A 26767-nucleotide genomic window follows, 5' to 3' on the forward strand; every position below is an offset into this window, starting at 1 on the left:
ATCACCCATCCTCTGCGGAGCTTCAGTTGGTGGACAGACGGTCTAACATTTTCCTGCAAAATATCTTGATGATAAACTTTGGAATTCATTTTTCCATTAATGACAACAATCCGTCCATGATGCTCCCTCCGCCATGTTTTACAGTGAAGATGAGGTTTTAATGTTGGTGTGTTGTGCCTTTTTTTCTCCACGCGTAGTGTTGTGCATTTTTTTCAAACAACTCAATTTTGGTTTCATCTGTGCACAGAATATCTTGCCAGTATGGCAATGGCTTCATCAGTGGTGTCCTCTCATGTACTCCATTCTTGTTTAATGTTTTCCTTATTGTAGATGTGTCAACAAAAATGTTAGCATGTGCCAGAGATTTCTGTAAGTCTTTAGCTGACACTCTAGGATCTTTCTTTACCTCATTAAGCATTCTGCGCTGTGCTCTTGCAGTCATCTTTACAGGACGACCACACCTAGGAAGAGCAGCAACAGTGCTGAACTTTCTCCATTTGTAGACAGTCTGTCTTACCGTGGACTCATGAACATCAAGGCTTTTGGAGATACATTTGGAACCCTTTCCAGCTTCATGCAAGTCAACAATTATTGATTGTAGTGTTGATGATGGGAAAGCTCTTTTCTGCTAGGCATGGTAGTGAAACCAGTAAACCCGAAACTGGTGTGTGTTTTTAAAGGGCAGGACAGCTTTCAGGAACACATCCAATATCATCACAATGATTGGACTCAAGGTTGGTTCACTCCTGGCTCCAATTAGCTCTTGGAGAAGTCATTAGTCTGGGGGTTCACATACTTTTTCCACCCTGCACTGTCAATGTTTGCGTGTTGTGTTCAATAAAAACATGAAAAAATATAATGTTTGTGTAGTATTGCAGACAGTGTTTTTCTATAGTTGTGACTTAAATGAGGTTTAGAGCACATTTTATGACCAATTCATGCAAAACTCCACATAATCCCAAAGGGTTCACATACTTTTTTTTGCAACTGTACATACAGAGACTAAATCATGTTCTTAGCTATGATCCATGCTCATTATAAAATGAAAAACATTCTAAGCCCTGCCCAAAAAAAAAAAAAAAGACGCACACTAATATTTCACTGGAGCGACTCTTGCTTTCGTGACAGTCGTGGCATTGTGTTGATAAGCTTATGCAATCACACAACATTTATTTTCTTCCAGAGAAACATTAATTTCTCTCCAAGATCTAGTGTTGATGATTGGAGAGTCAGACAGCTGTGTAAAGTCTTTTTCAGCACATCACAAAGATTTCCAGTGGGGTTAAGTGTGGACTCTGTGGGGGACAGTCCATGTGTGAAAATGATGTCTCATGGTCCCTGAACCACTCTTTCACAATTGGAACCCAACGAATCATGGCATTGTCATGGTGGAATATGCCTGCGCCATCAGAGAAGAAAAGAAATCCATGGATTGAACAAAAACCTGGTAATTTAGTATATTCAGGTCATCAACTCGGCAAATAACATTGCTGAACAGAAGCAACCACAGATCTTGGATGGTAGGCACTAGGCATGATGGCTGCATCACTTCAACCGCCTCTCTTCTAAGCCTGATGCATCCATTACTCTATTCTCCATTTGCTCCACAGTCGATTGTTTACAGATCCAAAAAAAAAAAAAAAACAGATCAGCAACCACAATGCTTCTCCATGGAGATGTTTTTCTTATTTCTATTGTTTATATATTTTTTCTTTTTTTGGCAATATTATTTTTTTAAATAAAAAATTCAAGTCATACATCAGTATGCAAACGTCTTGAGCCACACCTAATTTTTAAGATGAAATTAAATGCTGTACACTACATTAAAGAAATAGGAACAAATGGTGTACTGATGACATTCTTCAAGGTTCCTAAGGATACAGTTTAAAAGTTCTGCAGCAACCTCATTTCCTCTCTCGTCTGTTCCAACCACTCAGCATCAACGGTATACTAATCACCAGCCTGATCATCTGTCATCCTCTGCACCTGTTTCTCACTGGTTCACGTCTTAAGTTAAATGTTTTAATATTTGAATGATCCATGGGTCACACTGTGTGGCTTAGCAAACAAAAGACTCTGAAACTGCTCGGGTACAGGGACAGGACTAAAATAAAGCCTGGAGAACTATTCCTCAAGACTACATTAAAAAACACAAGAAAGTCTGGCTCTTTGAAAACAAACTACATAAAAATAAGGGTGGGTTGGGACTTTTGCACAGTGCTGTATAAAGAACTCAGGAGAATGTCTTTACACATAAAGAGCAACCAGTGCTGGGCAGAAACTGCTGCAGTTCTTTTAATCTTGGCAGCCTCCCTGGCCAGTTTTCTCCTGGTCTTCTCATTAATTTTATTCACTACATTTTCCTTTGTTGATCATTGTACTTACAGCATTCCATGGTACCTTGGAATTTTTAAAAAACTGTCTCCTGAGTGATAACCCATACCTGCTTTGTAAGTCTTTGCACCCCACAGCTTTCATACCTGGATTTTACCCAGGGACAACCTTTGGTTCTAAAAAAATGGAGCTAAAACATGTACAGTGGAACCTTGGATTAGGAGCATAATTCGTTCCGGAAGCAGGCTCGTATTCCAAAACACATTTTCCCATAAGAAATAATAAAAATTTATATAATTCGTTCCACAGCCCAAAAAAATAAATACACAAAAATAATTAACACAAAATATAAAGTAAAAATAAAACAAATTAACCTGCACGTTACCTTAAAAAAAAGGTACAAATAAATCTCGACACATAAGTGTTTCCATTTATGTGCACAGGCGCTGTGTGTGTGTTTTGCTCTCCCCTGCGCTGCTGAGTGTGCGTTGTGTGTGCGTGCAGGTAATTTGACATGCCGGTTGTGTGTGAATGAAGCACCCCCTCTCTATTTCACACACACACACACACACACACACGGATGTTAATTATACCAGAATGAGACGAGCACTTAGACCCAGCAGGGGAGATGAATACCCGCAGCGCAATAGAGAGAAAAAACTGTTGGCTCAGTTGTGATCACGTGACGCTTGGCATCAAATCAAGAAGCACATGCGTGATACATGATACTCGGTGCTCGCAAATCAAGACAATGCTCATTTTCCAAGTCAAAATGTATTAAAAATCTTTGCTCGTCTTGCGGAACACTCGTAAACTGAGTTACTCGTAATCCAAGGTTTCACTGTAGTTCGTCGTATGTCCACTGGGGGAGGAGTCCAAAAGTGAGAGTACCCCCATAGACGCCCCCATGTTAAATTGAAATTAGATTTCACATTCCCATTCTAGATTTCCCAACTGTACAGAGGGTGAATTTCTTATGCAACTCAGTTTTGTCTTTTATATAATACTTTGGAATTGTTTTTGATCATTTATGGTGTCAATTTGTTCTGTCTTAGATAGTCAGCTAATTAGGTGCCCTAGTTAGCTAGATAGTTTCTGATAATTTATGTCACGTGTATGTAACACCTTGGTCCTGGAGGAACGCCATTTCGTTTCACTGTGTACTGAACTATATATGATTGAAGTGACAATAAACGCCTACTTGACTTGACTTAAAATTATATTAAGCTATAAAATGATGCATACTTACTGTAGGAGTGTGACTGATTTGAATGACCGATGCATTGTCAACTCACTATCTGTGCTACTGCCTGCTATTCTAAAAAGGGTGTGTAAACTTTTAATATCCTCTGGATGTACTGTAAACAATCACAGTGAATGCCGTGTATAATCCTTTATGTAGAAAATGTTAGTGATCTGAACCAGATCTTTAACAGAGATCATGAGGACAGGTGTTGAACTGGATAAACCCCAGCAGGTGAGAGCACTTCAGTTCAGCGAGCACTGAGCACCGACACACTTTTATTCACCTTGGTCTACATTGTGTTTGTGACTTAAGGTTTTGCCTGGTCATGCCGGCTCCCTTCAATAGAGAGGCAGGCATACAAAAAAGATGGTTCATCATTTCATTAATCAACGACTGGGTAATAAAAAGAAAATGTCATTTTTGGAAAAGTGCAATAAGAAAGAATGACAAATGATAAAAGGGCATCGCCTCACTGTACCTTGACATTTCCCGATGACGGATCCAAACTCATCTCGCGCTGACCTGAAAAAGGCACCATAACGAGTAACGGGTTACTGCTTTGCATGTTCAAGAAGATAATTATATTTGCTATTCTTTCATCAGATATGCGATACCACGAAATACGCCTACATACCAGCTCAAAAATACATCTGATATCACACCAGGAAAACAATTAGCTTGTTACAGTTTTCATAGTAACAGGTTCTTCAGTGTTATTTACACACTAATGAAGCATATTTAAGTCTACAGTTACTGACTATTGATTAGGTACACCTGTTTAACTGCATGTTAACGCAGATATGAAATCAGCAAATCACATGGCATCACTTCGATGCATTTAGACACGTAGACATGATCAGGGCAATCTGCTAAAATTTAAACCGAGTATTCTCCGGGTGAAAAAGCTTGGTGGATGCCAGAGGTCAGAGAAGAATGGACAGGCTAGTTCGAGCTGATAGAAAAGCAACAGTAATTTAAATATCGTCTCATTAACACGAGGGGAAAATGGCGACCAGCACCTCTGACAACAAAACCTGTCAAACCTTGAAGCAGACGAGTTAAAGCGGGAGAAGACCACACCTCCCGTTAGCTAAGAACAGGAAAGCTGGGCTACATTTAGCATACGCTCTCCAAACGTGACAGGAGAAAAGGGAAATAAAATGGGTCCAACCCAGTACTAACAAGGTGTACCTAATGAAGTAGCCAGTGAGTGCATTTGCTGTCCTGGGTCGCGACTGGACCTAATCACTGTAACGGGTTTTCCACAGAACATTAAACACCCTTAAGTGAGCATGAACTTCTACTTGCAAATAAACCATAAAATAGAAATACAGTCTTTATTCAGGAATCAACGAAACACAAACCTTTGCACTTGCGTGTACATAAATGTTTGAATTGAATTTGAGTGTCTGAAAAAAAAAAATGCTTGTAAAGCTCTATATCTGTCCTGTATTTTTTTACTCTAAACCATTTTATCTTCGCTCTTTACATTTGATTTATTCTGGTTCATGATATGGATAAGAAGAAAGTGCACTGCATCCTGTTTAAACCCTTCAAGAGTGGACCTAACTGCATTAGAGCAGCAAGTGCTACAAGGCATTTGGAGAATTTTAAGCAATTTGAACCCCTACGCTAAGAAGAACTGTGTTTACACTTGTTTTAGCTGTCGATAATAAAGATAAATCACTGCTATACCTTTGCTCATACTTTTCCCATTCTGGTGATTTTGTTTTAATATACCATTGAGTGGAGAAGGGGGAAAAAAGAACGAGGATAAACAAGTGCACACACACACACACACACACACACATAAAACAAAGCATCTGTGCTAAGCTATCTGTCTGATGTACAGATCTGCTGAGCACAACACCTCTGACAACAGCAAGGTGAGAAACACACCAATTCCTGTAAGAGGGCAAAATGATCGATGAGAGGAATTACCTAATTTCCACACACTGGTCCTGAACCACAGCCAGGAGCTTTCCATTACTGCAGAGGAGTCACATAAAAAGGAAAGAACAAAAAAAAGAAGAAGAGCGAATGAGAATACAGCTGAAGGGTTAGATAGCCAGGAACAAACTGATAACTTGCGTAAGGTTGCTTTCCATCTGCCAGCTGCAACACCGCAGATGCTCTGTCTTCCCTTGACTTATATAAAAGGACTAAAGACAAACACTTTTCACAAGTTCTGTTTAAACTATCTGATATATAAGAAAGTATTCTACAAATTAAGTTTCTACATATTAATATTTCTTTGATTGTCAACAATGTGATCATAGCACAAAGCAAGAGAATAGTGCTGCAAGATAATAAACAAAATGCACACGATATTACAATAAAACTGCAATAAACAATAAAAAAAAAAACATACAGAAATTATTAAAATAAAATTCTTACATTTTCATAATGCATAGCAAACATTTGTAATGTCGCGTTCCTTTAAGAGATTTTTTATTATTTTGCTTAAGCAGTCATTGAAAAATGTTGCTGAATAAATAAATATTACTTTTCACCTTTGACAAGATTTTTACCCAAAGAAAGACCAAATATCATATACCATTATTTGGATTCATCCATTTATCCATACAGCTTATTCTTGGTACTGTACAGAGTTTCGGGGCCTGGACTCTATCCCGAGAGACCTGGGTCTGCCATGGATAGAGAGGCGACACCTCTATGGGCAGTGCGAGACCTCTGAGCTGGACCGCAAGTGAGAAGGTGACTACATGGCATACCTCAATGTTTTTAAGAAATGGAGAAAAAAATTAGCTGTTACCTCTTGAAAACTCTCAGCAGAAACTGAGGTAATTGTACGGCAGTCATGAGGCTTTTATACAGCCCGTATAAGAACGTCGCAAACAACGCACAAATGACGTACTGCCACCTTGTGAACGCCTTACTTTTGCTTTAAAAAGATCCTATGAAAGCCGTTCATTAGGCATGCAAGGTGGCTCTACGAAGGGTGAATTTCATGCCGCATTCATAGAACATCTTGGACCATCAACCTGGCCATGAACTTACTACCAGTGTTAGTAGACATTCATACGGCTATTTGTGACTGTTGCTTAAGAAAAACTTGTTTGCAATCCTGGTTGGTGAAATTTCTTATAAATGAAGGCTTAAAAACAATTGACATTTACAGAATACCGACAGTACAGTGATGAGACACTTTTTCTTATAAACTATCTCTTAACAACACGCAGATGGTTTATGATTCTATGTATATCAAGGGACACATACTAAATTTGATACTCACTCATGGACTATCTTTGAATGTCAATGATATATTTCTCACATTTCAGATAATTACACTGTCGATTTTAAAATTGCTATTTCTTCATAATTTATGCGACCAAAGAGGTCCATCCGTCAGATGCACATGATAAACTGTAGGACAGCTGACCATTTTTATGCTGCTTTTAAACACTCATTGTTATGTTACGAATGGTCCTCTGTCCCACCCTTCTGCTAATTAGATCAAACTTAATAAAACTTTTCAAGCCAGACATGTAGCACTCCCTTGCTCATTATAGCTGTAAGTACTACTGTAACTGTAAGGGCTAAACTCTACCAGGGCTGATAGAACAATGCAGATGGGCTGAACTCATAACGCTTCAATAGAAATCGCCCTTCCATCCTGGTGACTCAATCCCACTAAGCCTATTAAAACAGGCATTTAATGTTGTTGGACCTAGCCTTCTTTAATTTATTAATACCTCATCAGTACTGGTTGTGTTCCAGATGTTCTTAAACAAGCTGTTGTACAACCTGTTTTTTGGGTTTTTAAATTTATTCATTTATCAAAGTTACCTTAAGATCATGGAGATTGCCTCCTTATTAACACTCGCAAACGAGAGCATATTAATCCAATTCTGGTATCCCTGCACTACCTTCTGATACGTTTAAGAACTGATGCCCCTCGTACTTAAACTTATACTCCAGACGTGAATGTTTAACCATGTTAAAAAAGGCTCAAAATCCAGAAATATTTATACTGATATTCATTGGTGACACAAAAAGAATGGGTCGAACTGAAAAGCAAAACCTTCACTTCATCATGCTGCTCTTACTGTATTCAGTAAAGGAGGACACCGTTTGTTTTAGAATTACACAAAGACCCTAATATTCAACTAATAATATGAATAATTTCCTGATCTGCACCCCTTACCCCGAACAGTCTGGTCCATCTCAGCCCAAAAGAAATGTGGGCGAAAAATGTGGAAACTTTATTAATCTTATCAATAAATAAATAAATATTAGCCATGTAAACACTTGATCTGATCTATAAATGTTTGACCCACGTGGAGGTAACATTAAGTGACATGGGAGGGAAATTTTGCTTTTGTTCCTGATTGGTAAATTCTGCGATAACAACTCTCTCCCACCTGTGTTTCTGTTCATCCACTGCATCTCTGTCTGAAGGAGCACTGGTTGGGTCATCGTTTCATACATAGTAAAACATCTATTTAAATCACATATGAGACTAAATTCTGTGTAACCCATCATAATGCAGAAAGTGGGATTTACCTGAAAAGGTGGAAAGCCTATCATCAACTCAAAGTTGGAGAAACAAAATGTATCTTGTGGTGTGCCTCAGGGGTCCCTACTGGGTCCTCGTTACTTGGTTCATTTCTGGCTTCACAGCGAGCAAAACCACTTTGCGCTTCTGATTAAATGCTTTGATCATGTAAAAATACATCTTATCAGATTAGCAGCGATGTAACAGTTATGGCGTCTCTGATCAGAGTGAATTTAATAAAATGTAAATGTAGCTACAGACTGAATTCTATACTCTGTTGTATGCATTTCACAAAAAGGGCAAAATTAAAATTTTATCATTAATATCAAAATATCACAGTTTTTAAATTATTTTAGTAAAAAAAATTATAAAAGAATTTATAAATAATAGTGAAAAAGTGCATTTCTGTATGACACGGTCGTACAGTAGTGCATTGATGAAGATGAAACGGACTGCAATAGCAAATTATATTTAAGCATTGAAAGAAAAAAGGTGTTCACCTAAATGTCAAGTAAGGGAAAATTTGTGCACATTTAGTCACACTGTCTGAATGGGAGAAACCCAGCGTCTGTCTTCTGTCAATCAAATCAACACTAAAGCTTACATGTGCAAAAGAAGCATCGATTAACTAATATAGTGCTGTGAACAAGTATTTCCTGATTTTTTTTATTTTTACATATTTGTCACACTTGATTCAAATCATAAAATACATTTTAATATTAAACAAAGATAACCTGAGTAAATAAAAATGAAGTTTAAACAAATTGTAACAATAAAAATTATGCATATCAGGAAGGGGGCATATACTTTTTCACAGCCTGTGAAAGACCTGGCTAACTAAAACGGAGCTTAGCAAGAGCAGCCCCATGAAGGTTTTACTTTTTACTAAAGAAAAGCATTAGGTAGTTTATTTTCAAGTTTTTTTTTTTTTTTGGATGAATCCATTTCTGTAGTGTAGTTACTGTCAGGAATGACCTCACACACTGATTCAAAGCTGTTAGCATCACCTCGCTAGCACCAGCTGCCAGTTGATCTGCTTCGCTGCCAGGCGCACCAGTCCAGGAGGTAAAGAAGAACTTGAGGGGCTGGAAGACAAATCAGTTTTATTTATTTATGAGATATTCAAGCTGTAACACACATCATTTCCTAAACTTGTGACATTTATTGGTATTCACCACCAATAATGTGTTGATACTTAATATAACCACCACTGCCAAGAATTACAGCTGTGAGTCTCCTGGTATATGTCCCAATCAGCTTTGCACATCTGGATGCTGATATTTTTGTGCATCAGTGTGGAATGAGAAGCTTCCGGAGCCTTGACAGTGTCATGTCACCAATGAAAATTAAGCTTTATTACCTCATTGAGGTGTCAAAAAAACCCTTCGATATACAGTAATTCTATTTCATCTATATTACGGACAAAATGCATGATAATGCGCTGAAAAAAATAATAAATATGGTGTCGATATTGAGACCTGAAACATTAGACATTATTTATGATCTCCTACTATTTAAACTTTATAAACAAAACAGGTTACAAGCCATAAAACTAACATAAGACTGTAGTAGTTCTGCTTTATTTATTAGAACTAAATATCATTTTATTTGGTGTAGAAATGTTATTTGACACTGTAGACAGGTTTTAGTGTCCAGCAGATGTCAGTACAGAGCTAGATGTCAAATTATTTTCACTTCAAAGTCATTTCTATCTTAAAATCTTTGTTTTTGCATTTCGATTGTTTTGAGCGCTGGGCTTCTGACAAATGTAAGGGAAAAATGTAACATTTTTTTTGGAGGGGGGGGGTTGATATTGTTTAAATATGTTCCAAGAACCTGGGATAAAATAAGACCGATTTAAACTTCCCAGCTATAATCCATAATTTAAAAGTGAAAGAGTACAACAGAACACATCATGTCCACTAAGTCATGGTGAACTGATGAAGAAAGGATTCATCAGAGAAATGACCACAGGACCAGGGGCACTCCTACCATAATGCTTTACAGCTGGGGGTTCAGTTAAATCATACGAGTTTGTTTCTTACATGATTGGGGAAATTTCATTTACAGATTTAAATCAAAAAACTTAAATTAGGTTGGAGATCAGGTTTTAATCATACATTTCCCCAAAAATAAAATGCTCCAATACTGTTAAATGTCTAAATACAGTACTTATGCAAGGCACTGTGTGCTATGTTTTTACATTAACAACTTACCTGTACCAAAGGTAGTGCAGGAAAAAGCGAAACGGTCCTGGTAAAAAATAAAAATAAATAACATATTGAAATAACTGTAATGACGATAGCATTGATATTTATATACAGCTGTGGCAAAAAACTTTTGAGAGTGACACGAATATTCATTTTCACAAAGTCTGCTGCTTCAGTGTTTTTTAGATGTTAATATGGTATACTATAGTATAATTAAAAGCAATTTATACATGTCAAAGGCTTGTATTGATAATTACATTAAGTTTATGCAAAGAGTCAATATTTGCAGTGTTGCCCCTTCTTTTTCAAGACCTCTGCAATTCGCCCTGGCAGGCTGTCAATCAACTTCTGAGCCACATCCTGACTGACGGCAGCCAATTCTTATAAAATCAATGCTTGTCAGAATTTGTGGATTTTTGTTTGTCCACTCACCTCTTGAAGATTGTCCACAAGTTTTCAATGGGATTTGGATCTCCCAAGTGCAATGCGATTTTCCTGGCCATGGACCTAAAATTTAGATGTTCTGTTCCCTAAGTCAATTAGTAATCACTTCTGCCTTATGGCAAGAAGCTCCATCATGCATGGTTGTGTTCTTAGGCAAAATTGAGTGAGTGAGCCAACTTCCTTGGCTGGGAAGCAAACCCACACACGAATGGTCTCAGGATGTTTTACTGTAGGACTGATGGTAGTGCTCACCGTTTCTTCTTCGGACAAGCTTTTTTCCGGATTTCCCAAACATTCACAAAGGGAGATAATAATAAAAAAATAATAATAAAAATATGACTACCCCAGTCCAATCCCTATACCTTGTGCAGAATATTAGGCTTCTTTTCTGCCCTTCTTGAATTGTATGGAGGTGAGCGCAACTATCAGTCCAGTGAACCATCAGTCCAGTCAACCAGCGGTCCAGTCAACCATCAGTCCAGTCAACCAGCAGTCCAGTCAACCATTAGTTCCTCCACTTTAGAACTTTAAACACTGGTACTGTGGTGTTCATATTGTTGTTACCTGTCACTGCCTTGGCAATAAGGGAGGAACTGTGCTCTTTCGCTCCTCGGGCCTGCAGATTAAACAGCAACAAAAAACAAATACATGTTAGTGAAGATTATTTTAAGCTTTAACAACGACTTTCTAAAAACAAAACGCTACAAATATTGCTTTATTAATACGTAAACTTGAGCCGCGTCCCAAACGACTCGTTTATTTTAAACATAGTGCACTAGACACTAAGCTGACGCGGTTATCAGTAACGCCCGTGTAGGGCACTCGGGTAGGGAGTTGGCACGCATTTAGGACGGGATCTTCCGAGTTCAGCTACGTGGCTTTGACAGCTTGGCGTCAAAAAGACTTCAGCGACGAGTCCATTACCCGTTACAGGCTTGAGCAGGAAAGCGTACTGACCTGGGTGTCTGTCTCCGCCGGCCATTCCGCGTTAATAAGTAAATCATACAAAATATTCTCTTCTTCATTTTGCAATATAGAATCAGCAGCCATCTTTGTACTGGAACGCGCCTGCGTCAAACTACGGTGGCTCGCGAGGCTGGGGAAAAAAAAACAACAACCGGCGTAATCCTAACTTCTAATGTATATTAACATATATATTATTAATAATGGAAACTATAGTGCAAAATAGACTTAAACAGTTTATAATAATAATAATAATAATAATAAATTTTTCAGAATGTGTTTGTGTGAAAGAGACGCTCGGAACTAAATTTCAGCGGTGAACACGAACACATATTTCCGGGCACCCTGTCAAACTTGAGTTGCGGCACACATCACTTCCGGTTGATTTCAGAAGGCGATCATGGCTGCGTTTGGAGGTAAAATAATGCTTTATCATTGTTATTATTACTATTATTAGAGTTAATGTGTCATTGTTTTCATTGTGCATTTGAGCGTCATTTATTGCTCTCTTTACTTATTCCTACAGAAATGGGCGTGATGCCCGAAATCGCCCAGGCTGTTGAAGAGATGGACTGGCTGTGAGTTACACCAGACTGACATCACTTAACCTGCTACTGTGTCTCAAATGTCTGCCTGTGTAACTGTAACTGCACTACATGTAGTGAATACTGATCACGTGGAGGATGCAGTAATGTAGTGCAACACATGTGTATCTGGGCCTCAGTGGTGATCAGCTTACATTAGGGCTGTTGCTCTGTGATATTATTATTATTATTATTATTATTATTATTATTATGATGATGATGATGATGATGATGAAGATCTAGTGTGAAGGGATGAACCGGTACGATATTATCACGATACCTAGGTGTTGATTTGATTTGTAATATCAGTGTTTCCCACAGGTGTGATATATACTTGGTACCCGGTGGACCAGGTCAGCATTAAAAAAAAAAAACAAGCCAGCACATATATACGCATCACTCAACAAAGCCAATTAACAGGATAATTTACTGTGTATAGACAGTGTGTGCGGAAGAAACACAAACGAAAACCTGCCACAGCATGGCTTATTCCAAGCTCAGGAAAGTAGACTGAAACCTTCCAAGATGAATGTACTGTACAGATTGATGAATGTACAGATTAATGAATGTTTATTCTTTCTGCGACAAGTTTAAAACCAGTTTGTCTCATATTTTCCCCAGTCTGGGGCTATAAAAAAGCAGAGATGTGAAGTCGTTTGAGCGAACATATCCACAGCAGTCCTATGTGAGGATACAGGGAAATATACAAAACCCTCAAACTGTCCACATGTTTAGCGTAGTTACTGAAATCCGACAAGAAGTATTATTGAAATGCTGGAAGAAAGTTGTATTGACCGGACCCTGTTCAATTTTGATTCAGTAGCCCTGGTTTAGAGTGTGCCACCTCTTGGATTATAAAGGAAGTCCAACATATATGTGACTGATTATGCAACTACAAATTAACTTTACTCACAGATAGCTGAGTGCAAGCGGTGGCCAAAACACTGTGACCGAGTCCAGTTGTTGAGAGAAGCAGCTCACCAAATTCACCCCGCTTACACTCGGTGTGATGCATACTTGGTTGCTTTTATTCAGACCCCATGAGAGCAGCGCATCAGCTAGGTTTTTCAATCATTTACTCTTTAAATTTCAGTTGTCATTGAAATGTACACTTAAGCTGATGTATGGGTCACACGTGCCGCTTGTCCAGACGACCTCTCGCTCTCCACTGCTTTCCTACACTCCCAATAAAGTGCTGGGATTTTAGTCTTTACAAAATACTAAGTTTTAGTATTTCTTTGGGTATCTAGTACAGGATTGCGTGGGTTATATCATAAGTCTTATGTAAATATATTTATAAGACATTCTTGCCGATTCTTTTCCATCGCACATCGTTGCTTGTGTTTCCATACTTTCCGGGATGTTTTTTTTTTTGTCCCATTGTTCTGGTGTTGATCAGAAGAAAAGAAACCAAAAAAAACTGGTGAGCTGACGCTCACCAACCTCCAACGTTTATTTTTTTCCACCCATGTCCCTTTAGGGGCTCAGTATTGTTGCGATACATGAATTGCCACACAAAAATAATCACTATACATCACAGAATCATTTTTTTTCTCTCATATTATTTATCCTTTTTTTATCGATATTTATCAGTATTAATCCCAACCAGTTCAAACACATACAGTACAAGCTGGTGGAAGAAAATTGTATTACGGATTTTAAGTAAGAAACAAATCAGTGCTAATATACTGACTTTTTTTTTTTCTCAGGCTTCCTACTGACATCCAAGCCGAGTCCATTCCCCTGATCCTCGGCGGAGGAGACGTTCTCATGGTGAGTCCTCTGACCTCCTGATGCTCTGTTATGTTAATATCACTTATTTTTTTTTCACCTTAACATGTTTTGATTGTTTTCCCACAGGCTGCTGAGACAGGAAGTGGCAAAACTGGGGTGGGTTTAAACACATACACACACTAAAGCATTGTGTAGCTACACTGCACTCTTAATCTGTGTTGTCTTTATTTTAACATCCAGTTCAGATCAAGTTACTCACTGGATTCATCTCACAGGTGCAAATAAATCATTTTCTTTTCCTTTGTAGGCTTTCAGCATCCCTGTGATCCAGATTGTGTACGAGACTCTGAAAGATCATCAGGAGGGGAAGAAAGGCCGTGCCGCCGTAAAGACTGGAGGAGCAGGTCCGAACACGTCTTTAGTCCTGTTTGATAACCTAAGCCGCGTATTTGTTTTTCTTAACAAAGTTCAAGCACAAGCTAACTGTTTTAGCCTCATACGCTCATCAACTGCAACATTACCTAAATATCTATATATGAGGGTAAGTCAAAAAATATCCGCACTCAGGATGAAGAACTAATTAAAATAAAATTTTAGAAAAAACAAACACATAATTTTACAACATAATCTCTTTGCTTTTTAATACACATAATAATGTTCCAATACTGGCCCTTGAGAATCCCAGGAAACTGTAAACATCCATTGGTTGACTTTTAGAATTTTTTTTCTCAGTCGGTGATTGAGGATGTTTTCGTTCCATACTCTGCTGTTAATTCGTTAAATCACTGCACATTTTTGCTCGCACTGCAGTTACAAATAAACTGATGTAACACTTTCACATCTGCACCGCAGTGACTGGAGAGACAGAAAACTGGAACTGATAAGACAACAGAAGTTTTAATGTAATTTTTATAGAAATTTTTGACTTGCTTTGTATTTACGTCATGTGCCACTCTTGAGCGAAATCTGCTATGTCATTTCTATATTTATAATCTAATTATATGTACGAAGTGAAGATATCTGAGGAAAATATATGATCGGTTGTGGAATCATTCAAGTCAGTCACGGTCAGTGTTATGTTTAATGTTTGTCTAGAAGATTCTGATTGTCTGTATGGCTTTACATAAATATACAGTAGACCAAAAGAAAAACATAAATATAGCAACCATTCATAAATGAAGAACATAAAAACATTGCAGCCGAACAGCTGATTTTATTTTATGTATGTGCTCAACTGTTTTTACGTTTCTTTTCCTCCTTTTCTTTCACTCCTCATTTTGCCTTTACAGAGCAGATGCTGTTTTTTGTTGTTGTTGTTTTTTTTTTTTTTTTCTGCTGCATGTTTTTTGATGTTGGAGTAAAAATTTCTTCTCTGTCTGCTCCTCTTTACATTCCAGTGTTTAATAAATGGCAGATGAACCCCTACGACCGGAGCCCAGCATTTGGTGAGTCATTAATTAAACCGTAAAGATCCCACTGATCAGCTGTGTTAATTCCATTAATTAAACAAATGACACACAGGTATCATGTGATATTGCTAAAAGAATTACAGAGCTTTTAAATTATGTGAGTGAGTAAAAGTAAAAGTATGCATAAAAATAAGCTTTACAAGCTGTTTACGTTTCAATCTTTGATATCGCCACCTGCTGCGTTTTGACATTACAGTACAGTACAAGCTTGTTAAAAGTACACCATATTCCTCATAATGAGTACTGTGTGTTTTTTTTTTTTTTGTTGTTGTTTTTTGCCTCTGCTTACTAAATATAACAAAATGACTTGAAAGACAAAAGCTGATCTGATCTGTTGTTTCTCAGCTATCGGTCCTGACGGGGTTTGCTGCCAGAGCAGAGAGTTTAAGGAGTGGCACGGCTGTCGTTCCACCCGGGCCGTGACTAAAGGTCAGAGTCCACTCTATAGAGCCCTGTAAGGTGTAACAGTGGTGACGTGAGCTTGAGTCTAACACCATGTCCTTTTAGGAATTAATGTACATTAGTGTGTTGATGGAAAAACAACAATGTTCCTTTTTTAGGAAAGTATTACTATGAAGTCACCTGCCATGACCAGGGCTTGTGCAGGATCGGTTGGTCCACTAGCCAGGCAGCTCTGGACCTGGGTAAGAACACAGCCATGTCTCTCTCTCTCTGTCTCTCTCTCTCTCTCTCTCTCTCTCTCTACAGCAGGGCACACACACACACACACACATTGGTTAGAAGCCTATGTCACTATGTTATCTCTTATGTTGACATTTTACATAATACCATAGCACATACTTAGCAGCATGAAAATTACAATAAAAGCCTGCAACATCTAGCCAACTGGGATAGGATAGCAACCACTTAGCAACATTTATCCACTAACAGAAATACCATAGCAACCACCTAGCAACATCTAGCCACCAACAGGTATACCATAGCAACCACTTAGCAACATCTAGCAAACAACTGGAATACTGTAGCAACTGCTTAGCAACATCTAGCCACCAAAAGGAATACCCTAGCCATTAGGCAAACAACTGGAATAGCATAGCAACCTCTTAGCAATATTTAGCAACCAACTGGAATACTGTAGCAACCACTTAGCAACATCTAGCCATATTAGCATCCTAAAAGCCGAGCAACAGACCTGCAACCTTTGGCAACCCCCTGGGATAGCATAGCAACCACTTAGCAACATCGAGCCACTAACAGAAATACCATAGCAACCACTTAGCAACATGTAGGCACTAACAGAAATACCTTAGCAACATCTAGCCACCAACAGGTATACCATAGCAACATCTAGCCGCCAACAGGTATACCATAGCAACCTCTTAGCAACATCTAGCCACCAACAGGTATACCATAGCAACCACTAAGCAACATCTAGCAAACAACTGGAATACTGTAGCAACCACTAAGCAACACCTAGCCACCAAAAGGAATACCTCAGCCATCTAGCAAACAACTAGAATAGCATAGCAACCTCTTAGCAATATTTAGCAACCAACTGGTATACTGTAGCAACCACTTAGCAACATCTAGCCACTAAAAGGAATACCTTAGCAACATCTAGCAAACAACTGGAATACCATAGCAACCTTTTAGCAATATTTAGCTACCAACTGGAATACTGTGGCAACCACATGTCAACATCTAGCATAGAATACCATAGCATCCACCCAGTAACAGCGAGGAATTCCATAACAACCACATATTAGCATCCTAAAAGCCGAGCAACAGACCTGCAACCTTTGGCAACCCCCTAGGATAGCATAGCAACCACTTAGCAACATCGAGCCACTAACAGAAATACCATAGCAACCACTTAGCAACATTTAGGCATTAACAGAAATACCTTAGCAACATCTAGCCACCAACAGGTATACCATAGCAACCTCTTAGCAACATCTAGCCACCAACAGGTATACCATAGCAACCACTAAACAACATCTAGCAAACAACTGGAATACTGTAGCAACCACTTAGCAACACCTAGCCACCAAAAGGAATATCTTAGCCATCTAGCAAACAACTAGAATAGCATAGCAACCTCTTAGCAATATTTAGCCACCAAATGGAATACTGTAGCAATCACTTGGCAACATCTAGCCACCAACAGGAATACCTTAGCAACATCTAGCAAACCACTAAAATACCATAGCAACCACTTAGCAACATTGAGCAGCCAACAGGAATACAGAAGCAACATCTTGACGATATCTAGCCACCAACTGGAATACCATAGCATCCACCAAGCAACAGCCAGGAATTCCATAACAACCGCATTTTAGCATCCTAAAAGCCAAGAAATCACCCAGCAACTTCTGGCAACCCCCTGGGATAGCATAGCAACCTCTTAGCAACATCTAGCCACCAACAGGAATACTTTAGCAACATCTAGCCACCAACAGGAATACCTTAACAACCACTTAGCAACAGCCAGGAATTCCATAACAACCACATATCAGCATCCCAAAAGCCAAGTGAGAACCAAGTAACACCCTAGCAACCACCAGGAACATCATTGTGACATCCTAGCAGCAACTTGGACACCTCAACCAGCTGTAATATTATTGCAAGCATTTAACGCACAACTGAGATGGTAGACTATACCATACAACATCCTCAAATTTTAGCCACTAGGACTGTTGGTTCTGCTGTAGCGCCAATGAAAATAATTAATCATTTAAATAATGGTTAAAATATTTAATTATTAATGTAATTCAGAATTAACACAATTACTAAAAAGCTGCGTTTATACACACAGGTACAGACAAGTATGGCTATGGCTTCGGAGGGACGGGGAAGAAATCCCACAATAAACAGTTTGATAGTTATGGAGAGGTAAGCTATCACACACACATTCTCACACACGTTCGTTCTAGTTTAGGTGACCTCTCTCATGCAATCATGGTTGGTGTTTTTTGTTTTTTTATTTTATTTTTTTTAAACAGGAGTTTACTATGCATGACACCATCGGCTGCTACATCAACCTGGAGAGTGGCCATGTGTCCTTCTCCAAAAATGGTTTGTCTCCCATAACACAGCATTATTAAACAACTTTATGGCACACAAAAAAAATTCCATCATGAAACATGACATGCATGGTTAAAATTCTCTAAATCAGGAAATGATCTGGGCTTGGCGTTTGAGATTCCTCAGAACTTGAGAAATCAACCCTTCTTCGCTGCCTGTGTTCTCAAGGTAAACTGAATATAATGTATTTCATAATTATGTGGTATTTTTTTTTTTACTATTTTAGATGTTCAATTATATTTTGTTTATACTGTGTATTGATCAACAGTACATTGTCATTTATTATGTGTAGAATGGTGAGCTGAAGTTCAATTTTGGGGGAGAGCCTTTCAAAAATGCCCCCAAAGAAGGATTCATTGCTCTGGATCAAGCACCCGAAGGTCACGTGGTCAAAACTACTCAGACTGGTGAGGTGATCAGTAGTTATCCACAGACATGTGTGTCGGCAAGGTTGGCTTTGTTGGGGGTTGGGTTATCAGGTGGATTGGCGGGTTAGGTTGGGTAGTTAGCAGGTTTGATTAGGTTGTTATGGGGTTGGGATGTTTGGTTAGTTTGTTCTTGAATTGTTGGGTTTGGTTAGATTGTTGGGTTGAATTTTGGGTGGGGGGATTTGTTGGGTTGTTGAGGGGTTTGATTAGGTGGTTGGGTGTTGATTAAGCTGGGTTGGGTTAAGTTTTTGGGTTGTTGAGTTGTTGGGTTTTTTGGGGTTGGATTGTTGATTTGTTGGGTTGAGGTTTTGAGTTGTTTTGGGTTGGGCTGCCTTGATAAGTTGAGTTTTTGGGTTGGGGGTTAAGTGGGTGGGTTGTTGCATGGTTGGGTTGATTTCAAAACGCAGTTTAATTTGATTTCTTTCATGTTTACCAATATCTTGTAATAATATTGTAAGTTGTAAATTCATGTTAGTAAAATACATTTGTTTATGTGAATTATAGAAAAAAAACTGTTTAGGGGAGTGGTCTCAGTGTGTGTGTGTGTGTGTGTGTGTACCTGTTTGTAGGCAGTGCCACAGTGAGTCAAGTGAAAACAACCTCCAATGCCCCCAAAGCTCTGATCGTGGAGCCGTCAAAAGAGTTGGCTGAGCAGACCCTCAGCAACGTCAACCAGTTTAAGAAATACGTAGAAAATCCCAAACTACGGTGAGCACAAGAGGCGCATTACTATAGGCCTGGGAGCTTTATGTTGTCTGAAACTGATAGTGTTTGTATTTTTGCAGAGATTTGCTAATCATCGGCGGAGTGGCAGCCAAAGAACAGCTGTCCATTTTGGAAAGCGGAGTAAGTGCGCAGTCAATGTTGTATTTGTTTTATTTTGTTGGGATGGTATTTTGGATTATGGAACTACACTAGTATGAATGATATCTGAAATTTTGTCCCGATGTGGATGTCACAAAAATCAATGTTTGCACCATTAGTTAAAAATTTTAGCATGTTTTATGAACAAGTAAGCACTTGTCCTCGCTCCGTCTCTCAGGTTGATATAGTGGTAGGCACACCCGGCCGGCTCGATGATCTCATATCCACTGGAAAACTCGACCTGTCCCAAGTCCGCTTCCTGGTTCTGGATGAATGTGTACGTAGGTCTACAGATAAATCCTGTATCTAATTCACCTCTAGCGTTCATTCCCTCCCTCACATATTGTCCTCACATATCTGTTTCCAGGATGGACTGCTGTCAGCCGGCTACACCGACTTCATCATGAGGATCTACAACAAAATCCCCCAGGTCACCTCTGATGGAAAGAGACTGCAGGTGCCTCTCCGTGCTGTTGTGTATATGCTCAATAAGAAAACTGTTTATTCCAGACAGAATGTGAACATCTTTGCGTTTGCTGTAGGTGATCGTGTGCTCGGCAACCCTGCACTCGTTCGACGTGAAAAAGCTCTCGGAGAAGATCATGCACTTTCCCACGTGGGTGGACCTGAAAGGTGAAGACTCCGTGCCTGAGACGGTCCATCATGTGGTGGTCCCCGTCAACCCTAAAAACGACAGGCTCTGGGAAAGGCTGGGCAAAAACCATATCCGGGTACACATCAAAGTTTTATAAAAAAAAAAAAAAAAAAGAAAACCCTCAGACAAAAAGAAAAACATCTTTATCTCATGACTTTTTTTGCAATATTTTGTTTCAGACTGATGAAGTGCATGCGAAAGACAACACGAGGTCCGGAGCCAACACTCCAGGTGAAGAACAAACCTTTTACTGTACATTTTAGAATTGATTCATCCGTTATTGTGGAACATCTGCGATCCCAGTTGCTCCCCAGCATTACAGCCTTGGGCTACATTATAGAAATTATAAACCGTCCCTCACCAGCCTTCCGTTTTTCTCTCACGCTCTTTAAAAGTAGTCAAGAGACTTAGGTTCAGTAAATGATCTCCTCACAGATGATCTCTCCACATCGACAGGAATCAGCATTCCATTAATCATGCATGTGATGCAGTGACACTGTTTACAGTCCCTCCCTAAACATCCCATAGAGTTTAATCATACAGAGGTCACATGATCATGGTCTATTCTAGAGAGACCTCAAGATCTGTATCTGTGAAGTCGTACAGCTCAATAGCTCCAATACAGTTGATTCCTTCGCGAGGGTTACGTTCCCAGAGCACCTGCGAATTTAGCATATGGTCAAAAAATGCCTATTTTTATAGTTTAAACCTAAATACAGTATGACCCCACATGTACCCCAAAACACTTTAATTCCATTTCAAACTCAATTTAATATATTTTAAAAAAGGAGGGGAAGAAAGGAATGTAAAGGTAAACCAATATACTGTACACTACTGTACTTTCCGCAGTGTTAGAATGTTACTCAAATACAGTATGTCCAGTAATTAATTTGAGCATGTTTTCTTTGGTCTGCGCTGTCGTTTTCTTTGGTATAAGTCGGGTAAATACAGTAATAATTCATCATCATAAGCCGCATTGTGTTCTCTCTACAGTACTAAAAAATGTATACAGTAATATATTTTATATGGAACTTAGCCGAATTTCAGTTTTTATATACAGTATGTTACGAAAGTAGTAAATTATATTGTTCTTAATAGTTTGGCGTTAAAAAGCATAAAATATTTATATATTGTTAAGGCATTATAAAAATTGTGGAGGATATTTGTGGTTTCCGCTAAATTGTCAGGGGGTTTCCGTGAACTATTATTAGTTTGGTTCTAAGGAAAAATTGCAAACTACTGAGGATGCTATGTCTGAACTACGACTTCACGCTGGTCGACTGTACAACCATGATTATTTACTAAAAAGAGCTCTTCAGCGGCTTTTAAACCCCCACCAGAGGGCACGGGATACGGGCACTTTAGCCGACTTTGGAGCTTTATTTCTGCTCTTTAGCCGATTGTTTCAGTCAATAATTTTTTTATACCGTACATCTGATGCTTGGTTTATTCCATCATTTTCTAGAAACTTTTTTTCACAGTTCTATTGTTAATATTGTTATTGTTTATTATACAGAATTTTTTTTCAGTGTTAAGTTTTCTTTAAAATATTCTGTGAAACTGGAGAAACTAATATTTTAAATCAAGGCAAATTGTAACAGGTTATTTTTACACCTCTGTTTAACTACATTATGCATCTGGTGGTATTTAAGTAAAGTATCCATCATTATATTAATATATAATAAAAAAAAAAGAAAACATGCATGTTTGTACTATTTATAAACAGTTCTCAGGCTTTCCGAGCCTAGCCGTTAGTCCTTAAGCTGTTAAGTCTTACTCGAGTCTCCTTGCACCGCTTTGATTAGAGATGTGGTCTGAGGCGATCAAAATCCTAAAGGGCGAGTACACGGTCCGGGCAATCAAGGAGCACAAGATGGACCAAGCCATCATCTTCTGCAGGACGAAGATCGACTGCGACAACATGGAGCAACACCTGATCGCGCAAGGCGGGGGTGAGCTGACAATACCCGAGGCTCGATGCGTGTCCTCGTTTAATCCTCAGCAACTCACTGAGGGTTTGAGTTAAGATGGTGCGGGACAGACGATGTTCCCGAATGCACTGCAAATCCGATCAGCAAATACTTATACAGTTTATTAGGAACAACCCACAAACCTTAAGCTCATTCGTTGTTTCTCATTATGTCAGGTCCAGAAAAGAAGGGACATCAGTTCTCGTGTGTCTGTCTTCACGGGGACAGGAAGCCCAATGAGCGCAAATACAACCTGGAGCGCTTCAAGGTCATAACACTATTATTATTATTATTATTACCACTACTAGTAGTAGTAATAGCGGTAGTCGTGTTGTTTTTGTTTGTTTGTTTTCTTATGCAACATGCTGCGTATCTGACTGTGTTGTTCTTTATACCGCGCTGTAGAAAAAGGAAGTGAGGTTTTTGATTTGTACAGACGTAGCAGCCAGAGGAATCGACGTGCACGGCGTGCCATACGGTAGGTAATAATAAGCATTTACAGGAACTCGGTGAGAAAGAACCTGAAACTGTTATATATTTGTATAAGATTGTGTAAAGAAACATGACCCTGCTGTCTATTTATACACTGAGTGAGATTTTCTAACATCTAAGCAGCAGAAGAAACGGATCATATCACTTCTGTAGGTCATTGCTAAACCTTTTAAAAGAAAACTAAAATGATTGCTAACAATAAATATAGTATAATAATGGACTCGTAAAGTGGTAAATTATACTTTTTGGCTCTTGCGATTACTTTATAAGTTGCATTAAAGATACAAAAGTATCAGTTGTTACAAAAAAGGAAATAAAAACAACTGGGGCATGCAGCTATAGAAAACGAATCCACTTTGACTTCTGGTTTGCATTGTTAAGGACAGCTATTCACTTATTGACTTTTCTTTAATCTCAGTCATTAACGTGACCTTGCCGGATGAGAAACAGAATTATGTGCATCGTATCGGCAGAGTGGGCAGAGCGGAGAGGTAAACCTTCTCATGTATTTGTATATTTATGTGTTTATACCTTCTTATATTTCTGTTTTTACACCGTCATTATTTCTTTTATTTTTCTGAAGGATGGGCCTGGCCATTTCTTTGGTCGCCATGGAGAAGGAGAAGGTAAAAAAAAAAAATAATAATAATAAATCAATGAATAAATAAAAGCACCAAATCAAATAGTGACATAATGGATCTATGTGTATGTATGGGGGGGCGGATATGTTGATCCCAGCATTGTGTGTTCATTTCCTCATGATAATAACCATATAGGTGTGGCATGTTTTGGACATGTATGTTTATATATTTATAAAGTTTTTAATTGTGTGTGTGTGCGCGCGCAGGTATGGTATCATGTTTGTGCTAGCCGAGGCCGGGGCTGCTACAACACCAGGTTAAAGGAGGAGGGAGGCTGCACTATATGGTACAACGAGAAAGAGGTGAGAAAAGCGGAAGATGATCACGGATGAAGAGACGCACTTCATGCTAGTACACACCTATACGAACAGCAGTGATGTCACAGTGAAGTGGTGTGTTTTCTGTGTTTAGCTGCTGGGAGAAATCGAGGACCACCTGAAGTGCACCATCACTCAGTGCGAGCCGGATATCAAGGTGCCCTTAGACGAGTTTGATGGCAAGGTTACTTACGGACAGCGCCGTGCTACTGGAGGTGTGTGTATATGTGCGCGCGTGCACATACTAACAATAATTAATTATTACTGACGGTTATTATTGCATTGCTAACTATTAAACGATTGTTGGGTTTGTCAAGGAGTTCTAAAATAAATCTCAATCAGTTAGATGTAAAAAGAGGAGAAAATGTTATTACCTACTGTACAGCAGTACTGATGATGTCATGAAGGATTACATCATAGGTCGATGTTAGGTGTTCCTTAAAAATATGCCACTGTAAAGTGAATAGTTTAATAGAAATACCTTATTTTTCCTGATGATAAAAAAAGTGTCACTTTACATCTGATTGAACTATGCAGACTTTAAGGTGAATTTTGACCGTGCCCATGTGCTCTCTCTCTCAGGTGGTCTCTATAAGGGCCATGTGGATATTTTGGCCCCCACAGTTCAGGAGCTCGCTAACCTCGAGCGTGAGGCACAGACTTCCTTCCTGCAGCTCGGCTATCTCCCAAATCAGCTCTTTAAAGCTTTCTGAGCATCGCTCTATCTTCATTACAGTGTGTGTTAGATGCCAAAAACACTAAACTAACAGTGTATTTAAATCAACATGAGCAAAATTTAATATTGGATTCAGTTAATTATGATTTATTATGATTATTAATATTATTAATTTACTTTCACAGCAAGTCATAAAATGCATTTGTTGTTGCTAGACAAGTTAGGTTAAATATTAAGATCAATAAAGTAGACGCGTGCAAACCATTTGAAAGTGGATTATTTTTTTTTTTTAACATGTGTTTTTTGTGCACACAAAGTTCTAGATGATTTACTCAAGGGGAGATCAATGAGGAGCCTTATATTAATAATAATAAGTTGATTAAAAAAATCAAGGAGTGTGGCTTTGCTCTGAGATTTAAAAAGAAGGAAATAAATATTCCTTATCATGAAGTACTGGAATGTTTGTCTGACTGTTGCTCAGCATACCTCTACACCTCATCCAGTGACATTCACTCCTCCTCAAGTGTCATGAGACTTCTTTTGGAGTTGGCTGTCATCAGCTCTTCACTGTAAGAGGCCATTTGTGACGGCTTACAAAAAATAATAAAACACAAGGGGTGAGAGATGATTTGTAAAAGAGCACTATACCATGGGAAATTACCTGCTTCTGTCTTCATCAGTCATTCGGTCACTCCACTTGACTCTTACAACCTTAAAAAAAAATGCTTAAGCCAAGACAGTACAGATCATTTAAAAAAACATAATACTGTACATCATTACAGTCAGGATTCTGGAACACATTTCTATGATGCATGGCACATTGTTGGTTTGCACATATAAAGAATATTTGTCTTTTATAAGATGTCTTATGTAATGTCTACAAAAGGAAAAAAGGGGTGTTCAAGTCAAACCAGGACTTTGTATTGCACAGAAGACAGTTATGAGGGTAAAAACTCCCTTTATTTCTGTATTAAATCCCCTGCTACACTAATGCACTTATCTCAGCACTTCATCGGTACGCTGGAGCCATGATCTGTCTGATTCTGAAACACTGGCCTCCCAGGAACTGCTTTAATAACTCCCAACCGAGATCCTGTAATGTGCAAGTGATGTTGGTGAATGATTGTGTGTACAGTTCACACAGACAGATTTGTGTCTTTCAACAAGTGGGTGACCACTCATCCATCAATTTTCAAGGATGAGGCGATTCACTTGCATAATGTTCAAAGGAACGACTGCAGTGGGCTCTGAGCCATCTCGACCAGGATCATCATTCACGTGTGTACAGCCTTCTTTTAAAATGTTTGCACCATTCAAATGTTTTAATGCGACTCATCATCATACTGAGCTTAAAGCACACCTTCTTTTCCCAAAAATTTCAGCCCGGTTTGTGCCTCTCATATATACATTTAAAAAGATATTAGAAACGTTTGTGACTTAAATGATAACAATATAGATTTTAGAACACAGCACATACAGTATTTCATATACAAGCATTTATTATGTCAGTTATTATACCCTAGCTGTGCCTGTGACTTCATCTGAGACGAATGTAATTGCACACTCATAAGCACGTAAAAAAATGTACAGCGGCATCTGTTGAATTTTGAGATGAAGTAGTGATTTTTCCCCATATGATATAAAAGGTGTTTTCCATTTAAATTTTCTTCCCGTGATTAAACAAAGTCTATATGTTATCTCAAGCTTGGCCAAATACACCTGTTAAAATTCGTTCAGCAGTTTTTATATGATGCTGGCACAAACAAACAGACAAAAATTCCAAAAACCATCTTAATGTGTTCTATTACTCATCTTACATCCCCAGAAAATTATTCATTAACTATTGTTCAGACACTCTGGATTTTTATTTATTTTATTTTTTTTGCAGTTTTTGTTTGCAGATTTTTTTTGTATTGTCTACATAATGCTTTAAATAATTCACTAAATATTCTGGAGTTTTATCTGTTTAACCAAAAACTCTATTTGATTTTTAAATGAAAAAAAATACACATTTGTTTCAGTATAAAATGTAACAATTTCTTTTGATCCTTCCAGTAAGGGGTAAGAATGAACATTTACAGCTTCCTTGATGTAGAAATTGAAAATTCTCAGAAAACTGTTTGATGCCTTTCCACTCTATTTATTTTATAAGCTTCAAATTGTGAGATAATAATAA

At 38.5% G+C, this 26767-nt stretch overlaps 2 protein-coding genes across 2 annotated transcripts in view; one reads left to right on the top strand and one right to left on the bottom strand.

Moving 5' to 3' along the window:
* The window catches only part of nbas (NBAS subunit of NRZ tethering complex), a 200577-nt gene extending 188761 nt beyond the window's left edge, over positions 1 to 11816 (bottom strand). Inside the window, exons 1-6 of the mRNA XM_053480280.1 lie at positions 11711 to 11816; positions 11318 to 11369; positions 10316 to 10352; positions 9107 to 9184; positions 5522 to 5569; positions 4059 to 4102 (exon numbers count right to left, since the gene is read on the bottom strand). Coding sequence (XP_053336255.1) covers positions 4059 to 4102; positions 5522 to 5569; positions 9107 to 9184; positions 10316 to 10352; positions 11318 to 11369; positions 11711 to 11803 — 352 coding nt within the window. The 5' untranslated portion in view covers positions 11804 to 11816. The remainder of the gene's footprint in view (positions 1 to 4058; positions 4103 to 5521; positions 5570 to 9106; positions 9185 to 10315; positions 10353 to 11317; positions 11370 to 11710) is intronic.
* Positions 11817 to 12042: 226 nt separating this feature from the next.
* ddx1 (DEAD (Asp-Glu-Ala-Asp) box helicase 1) lies at positions 12043 to 24856 on the top strand. The gene is made up of 26 exons (XM_053512382.1): positions 12043 to 12132; positions 12243 to 12294; positions 14010 to 14073; positions 14161 to 14190; positions 14342 to 14438; positions 15432 to 15479; positions 15849 to 15932; positions 16064 to 16147; positions 18280 to 18356; positions 18467 to 18539; positions 18640 to 18716; positions 18841 to 18955; positions 19546 to 19684; positions 19762 to 19822; positions 20019 to 20117; positions 20208 to 20297; positions 20383 to 20571; positions 20675 to 20726; positions 22301 to 22447; positions 22642 to 22733; positions 22871 to 22943; positions 23376 to 23448; positions 23541 to 23583; positions 23805 to 23900; positions 24010 to 24130; positions 24498 to 24856. The coding sequence occupies exons 1-26, from the start codon at positions 12117 to 12119 to the stop codon at positions 24626 to 24628; spliced, it is 2223 nt and encodes a 740-aa protein (XP_053368357.1). The 5' UTR covers positions 12043 to 12116; the 3' UTR covers positions 24629 to 24856.
* The last annotated feature ends 1911 nt before the right edge of the window (positions 24857 to 26767 follow it).

This window comes from Clarias gariepinus, chromosome 2 (assembly GCF_024256425.1).
Source record: "Clarias gariepinus isolate MV-2021 ecotype Netherlands chromosome 2, CGAR_prim_01v2, whole genome shotgun sequence".
Classification (NCBI taxonomy): domain Eukaryota; kingdom Metazoa; phylum Chordata; class Actinopteri; order Siluriformes; family Clariidae; genus Clarias; species Clarias gariepinus.

Bases quoted from the DNA above. Each gene is read 5' to 3' on its own strand.
- ddx1 (XM_053512382.1), top strand. The intron at 15,480-15,848 runs GTGAGTCATTAA...GTTGTTTCTCAG, and splicing joins CGACCGGAGCCCAGCATTTG to CTATCGGTCCTGACGGGGTT. The intron at 18,717-18,840 runs GTAAACTGAATA...TATTATGTGTAG, and splicing joins TCGCTGCCTGTGTTCTCAAG to AATGGTGAGCTGAAGTTCAA.